This window comes from Phaenicophaeus curvirostris, chromosome Z (assembly GCF_032191515.1).
Source record: "Phaenicophaeus curvirostris isolate KB17595 chromosome Z, BPBGC_Pcur_1.0, whole genome shotgun sequence".
Taxonomy (NCBI): Eukaryota; Metazoa; Chordata; class Aves; order Cuculiformes; family Cuculidae; genus Phaenicophaeus; species Phaenicophaeus curvirostris.
In genome coordinates this window covers 58,562,181-58,568,180 of record NC_091431.1, presented here as the reverse complement: position 1 = coordinate 58,568,180, position 6,000 = coordinate 58,562,181, and the positions used below count along the sequence as shown (strand labels likewise).

General features: G+C 40.2%; 1 protein-coding gene across 1 annotated transcript in view; it reads left to right on the top strand.

The window, feature by feature from the left end:
* The first annotated feature begins 200 nt into the window (after window positions 1-200).
* The window catches only part of ITGA1 (integrin subunit alpha 1), an 80,199-nt gene continuing 74,399 nt past the window's right edge, over window positions 201-6,000 (top strand). Inside the window, exon 1 of the mRNA XM_069880497.1 lies at window positions 201-464. Coding sequence (XP_069736598.1) covers window positions 437-464 — 28 coding nt within the window. The 5' untranslated portion in view covers window positions 201-436. The remainder of the gene's footprint in view (window positions 465-6,000) is intronic.

Here is a 6,000-nt window from a genome sequence, read left to right as displayed (position 1 = left end):
AGAGGTGGCTGCGCAGCACGCCCAGCTCTCTCCTGCCCTACTGGGAGGGGGGCTGGCCAGCAGGAGACAATTATTAATTAATCAGGAGCGGGGAGATATCCCTTTAAGGACTGCTGTGCGCTCCGAGGGCAGCAGTTGAGGACTCTGTGGGGGGAAATTTGGCTTTATTTGTACATCTTAGCGCTGGGCTAGTTCGAAGCTTCCAAAGCTCAGAGGTCTTTGAGGAGGGGCGGCGGCGAGTGGGAGGAAGCTAAATTCTTCTTGATGCGAAGAAACAACGTAAAGCCCGAATAACAAACAGGAAATGCCTAACCGCGCTGCGAGGCAGGCGGGCGGCGCAGGGCGCTGAGCTCCCCTCGCAGCGCAGCGGCGGCTCCGCTCCGACACCGCTGCCCTCCGCCCGGGCTCCCAGCCCCGGGCTCGCCCGAGCCCAGCCATGGCTGCCTCCTGCTGGATGCTGACAGGTGAGGAAAGTCCCCTTTCTGCCTCGCTCTTCCAAGACTCGAGTCCTGAAAGCAGCCCTTCTCCCGGCGGGATGGGGCTGGGGTGAAGCTGTTAGGGGCTGTTCGCTTGTCTGTGCGGACTTTAATCTCTAAACCAGTCTGCGGCCGTGGGAGGGGGGGTGTTGGAGGGAGATTGCTAGGTGAGGATGAATGGTGTTGGGTAGAAATATCTAAAATTCTGTCTGGCTTGCGGGGGAAAAGTGCATCTGGCAACTTTTTTTTAAATTGGGGTAGCTTTCCTGCTTACCGCTATTTGGCTTTCAGATGTTCTGAGTGGTAAAAAGGGAAGTGAGGAAGCAGTTAACTGCTCCCAACTAACTTCAGAGAGATGAGTTCATCCGGAGATGGAATATGTAATATTTCCTTTTAGGGCTTCATTTGTTTTAAGGGACTTACTTGCTTTTTTTAGTAAAACAAATACAGCAAGTAACAATCCCACTAGCTAGTTAATCTATAGAAATATTTTGGATCTGAAATCTGGGGAATCTAAGAAGTGGGAAAAAGCACTGCTAAAGCAATGCTGGAATTTGTGTGCTTGGAAACTTGGACACTGAGCTCCCCAGCAGCTCTTGTGCTAACAGCCAGCACAGCGAACATGCAGCAATAGGAGAAGGAAATAAATTTCATAAGAATCATCAAAATGCAGGCAGCAACAAGTGGGGAAAAGGCAAGACCAGGATTTTCCCCTCTTCACTCTGTGCTTATTGTGCAAGAAAAAGCAGATACAGGAAAATGTAAAAATGTGAATATAGTACTTCAGTGTTCTGCATTTAGCCCTTGATTGTAGATATCTTTGTTACTTTTCTTGTGTGGTTATATTCTTCAAAATACGCTTTTGATTGTGTTCCTTAATATAAAGAGGCTTTGAAAAGTGGAAGTGGCAACAACATAATGTGCCACAACTTCCCCCAGAGCTGCTAAGTTGCCACTGGAACTACTAATGCATAATTCACCAGTAATGACAAAACAAGGTTCACTGTCAGATAGGAAAACCTCTCAAGTTTAGGTCCCTTCCAGATATGCCAGGGGCTTGCTTCTTTTTGTTGTTGTTTGTTTAAAAAAAATTTCATGTGAAATTAAATACACATGTAAGTAAGAGGAAGCATTACAGCTACCAAGAATGTGATTCACATTCTCTTAGACAAATAAGACAAGTAGTCCTACATAAACAAGCCAAAATGTCATAAAAATGAGGGCAAAGAGTTTTTGAATTACAGTGCAATAAAAATAAATGTAAAGTAATTATGTGCTCCTCTTCCTTATAAAGAAAAAATAAAGGGCAAATAATCTGGCATGCACTAGCAGCCAGTAACAGTCTTGAATAAAAGAGGCGCATAGAGGTGTATGTTTGTGTATTTATACAGACTTTTTTTTTTTTAATTCAATTCTGTATTGCTGTGGCCTCTGAGCATCTTGAGTACTGGAAGTCTGACAGATGCAGACAAACAGGCAGGAGTGCACGGAGGAGTGATCAGCCTGGTAAGGGCTAAGGGCAATGATCTATGAAGAAAGACTGAATGAGTTTAGCTTGGTTATCTAGAATAGAGAGCAAATAATAAGAGCAAAGTGCTGAGTATTTCAAATATGTATTTTTACAAGAATATTATTAGTGAGAATATTCTTCCAAATGTCAAAGTTTTCTTTGTTTTGTGAGAGTGCTCAATCATGACTTTCTATATTGCATATGTTGATTGAGGAGGAGATTGATGAATGGTTAAGTCCCCATGTCCCACAAGGGACATAAGAAAATCAACATAAACCACTGTGAAAAAAAACTTAAGGAATATTCAGAAGAACTTTCTTAATCTCCAGTGAATAAATTGCTGGACCAGGCTACCAAAAACCACCCCATCCTTTTAGTGAAAGTTGTGATGAAGTTAGATAAACAGCTGTGAGGGATGGTTGAGTTTTACCTCAACTGGCCCTGGTGGAAGAGTTTTGACTAGGGATCTGCTGAAGTTTTCTCCAGTCCTACATCTTAACAGAAGAGGAAGGAAGAAATAAGTCCAAAGGGTTCCATTATTTTTTTTAAATTCTTCCCTTAGAGTTTTACACACAGCCTCTCCCTGCTGTGGAATTCTCCCCTCATTGATGACAATCATATTGTTGGTATTGATTAAGAGAATTCATCTCTATAATAGGAAGGACTGGCCATCGTGAAGATGGAGCCATAGGCAGAAAATGGTTTTCTCTGTCCAGAGCCTGTAAAGGCAGGACAGACACAGGATAAAGGGAAAGCATGAAAAAAATTCATTTCCCCGTTTGCTGGCTCCATCTTTTATCTTGCTTTGCTCTTGCAAGAGTAATATCCAATATTTCTTGGCAGATATTCCCCTATAATTGAGATCCTTTACCACTAGTTTTTCTTACCCAGGACTTGAGTGCATTTGTGTGAGTTCTAGCTTAAACGGCTATCATACAGAGGGGAGAGAGGGTTCTTTATGAACATGACCTCTCCTTGTCTAAAATCCGTACATAATCCATCTTCATAAAGCATCTGACCAAAACTTGACAATGTAGGACAGCAGGTCTCAAATGTTTTCAGAATAATAATCTTAGAAAAACAGCATCACTCAAAAAACCCAATGAATATATGCTATTGCCATTTTTATTATCTTGTACTGTGCTTAAGAAGGTCTGAAAATGGATGTCAGATTGTTGCAGTTGTTAGCATCTGTAAAAATATTTTTAAGAAGTGATAACTAGCAGGAACTATCAGGTTCTACACTTAGTCTCGATTGCTTACTAAGACAGGAACAAACCATGTAGTTTTGAACTTTTATATTAAAACTGTATGCAGACTTAAAAGTACCCACTTGTTTTAGTTCTACTGGGGTCCAGTTCATCTCTCTCCCTGGCATGAGCAAAATTAGTATGAATTTATAAAATTACATGGTTGTTAAATTTTTTTAAAATATTTTTCTTCAATGGATCATTCTTTGACAAATACCAATAGTCAGCACTTACTTGTTCCCAGAGTAAGCAAAGCATTATCGCTAGTAAATACTTCCCTTTCTAAGTTTACAATGGTCTTGGTAATTGTAGATACATCTTTGAAATCTACAGTTTCCCTTAAGTATTTGTGGATCACTGTTCAGAACTGTATAAAATCTGATGATTTCTTGTTTGCAAAAAGACTTTGGTGTATCTTCAACACTCCATTTAATATACTGAGTGGTGACTTTGTTTCAAGGTTCTTGTTCTTTGAGTCGGGTTGGGGTGGGGTTTTTTGTTGTTTGGCTTCTTGGTTTTGTTGGTTTTTTTTTTTTAATGCAGAGTCGCTTGCATAATGTGTTTAATTTCTACTGGATGGTACTGCATGCCAATTTGCAACCCTTATCTTAAATATATCAATACTCCAATCATGTGAGGCAGCTTGTAAAAATTAGACTGGAACCAGTAAGCAGAGAGAAGTTTGTAAATACACAGCAGCAAAATAATAAAAAATAAAATATTAACATGGAAGGTAAATATGCCCTACAGATATTAGTTCTTAAAGAGTAACATGAAGTCAACTATTGCAACTTTATATTCCAAAGGACATAAAGAAGAAAATTTACCATGAATTCGTCATGAAGCATTTATATAGATAAGTGAAAGGAACTCCTACAGAAAAGCTGAATGTACACAGTCTGCCCTAGCCACAAAATGTTAATACAAAATTATGAGTATGTACAAGACCAAATTAAGCAAACAGTTGTACATGTGCTTATGTTATATTCCCTTGGGTGGTCCAGCTTCCTTCTGTGAAACTATTCATGCTAACAGAGTTAAGCATGTGTACTCACAGGAAGAGAGTCTGAGGTCTCATAAATAAATCCCATTATGTAATATCTGATAACGTTGTTTTCACATCAGTATCAAGCTTAGAAACAAGGAATGCACATTACCGGGCCAGATCTGAGTTCAGTGGCATGTCACAACTGATTATGCTAGATACTTGAGGAAAATTTATGTGTACATCATGATGGGAGATACAGGATGATTATCATCCACAGTAGACTTGAATCTCATTAAATCCTTGACTGCAAAGCCTTTCAAGTCAGCAAATTCCATAATCTGTAGTATTTAAAGAGGGAAAAAAAACCCCAAAACCCAAAAAAAGGCCAAAATAAAACAAAAAAAACTTAAGACAAAACTAAAAGAAACCAGAAACTTCCTCTTAACAATTCTTGTCTTTCTTGCTTTCTGGTTATCACATGGAATGTGTAGATGTTCAAAATGTAATGAATGTGTTCCATTTGCCCTGATGCACTTACCATGGCACATTAGAGTCCCTATTTTCTCTTTTTTTTTTTTTTTGTTCTTTTGAATCATTCTTCAGGGAAGCATATTTTCTATTCTCCATTCTTCTAATTTTCTCTTCCTCATTCTTTATAAGTTCGCAATGCTCATTCTGAAATTTTTCAGTGTCATACACAAATAAGATGCAGTTCTCTCATAACAATGTTATCTTTTTTATATTAATTTTGACTTCTTAAATTTGTCTAGGCTGCAAATTGAGCCATGTATTTATTTTCTGTGCATATATCATTGAATTGATCTGTCTAGTTTTACAAGGAATATTACTTGCATTTGCTAACATCAAACTTCATTTGAAATGTTCCTATCTACTTCTGAAGTTCCTCAGAACGGTTTTGTTCTAACAGAGTAACTAGTAGATTCGGGAACTGGGTAAGGTTTCACTATAGGGTGAAAGTGTAACTTGCAAGTTTAACCAAAAAACTTTTAAGCTTATGGTCAGTTCAAGAGCGATGTCAAAGTTCTGACACTGCCTGGTTCCGGTTTCATCTCACTGGGTGACAGTCGGTGGTCTGAGGAGCAACCTCAATGTTTGTAGGTACCATCTGTTCTCCTTCCCCGGCCCTGCGGTGCCTCCTTGCTCACTGCATCCATGACACAACCTGTTTGGTGTCCTTTCTCATCTCAGCCTGGAGAAGTCTCCAAGGAGACCTTATAGTGACCTACCAGTACCCGAAGGGGCTACAAGAAAGCTGGGGAAGGACTTGTTACAAAGGCTTGGAGTGATAGGACAAGGTGGAATGGCTTTAAATTGGAAAGGAGAGGATTAAGACTAGACATAAGGAGGGAATTCTTCACAACAAGGGTGGTGAGGCACTGGCACAGGTTGCCCAGGGAAGCTGTGGCTGCCCCATCCCTGGAGGTGTTCAAGGCCAGGTCGGATGGGGCCTTGGGCAGCCTGGGCTGGTGGGATGTCCCTGCCCATGGCAGGGGGTGTGGAATTGGATGATCTTCAAGGTCCCCTCCAACCCAAACCATTCTGTGATTCTATGATCACTCAATCTATAACCACAACCTGCCACAACTACAAAATATCTGTTGTGGTTGGAGGTTTTTTTTTTTTGTTTTATTAGCAAAGCAACATAGATCAGATCAGCCAGCTCTGGAACAGAAGCCTTTTTCTTTTAAATCCTGCTGAGTTAAAGCTGTCTTTTCCTAACACAGACTGTAAAACGTTCATTAATAACTGATTCGG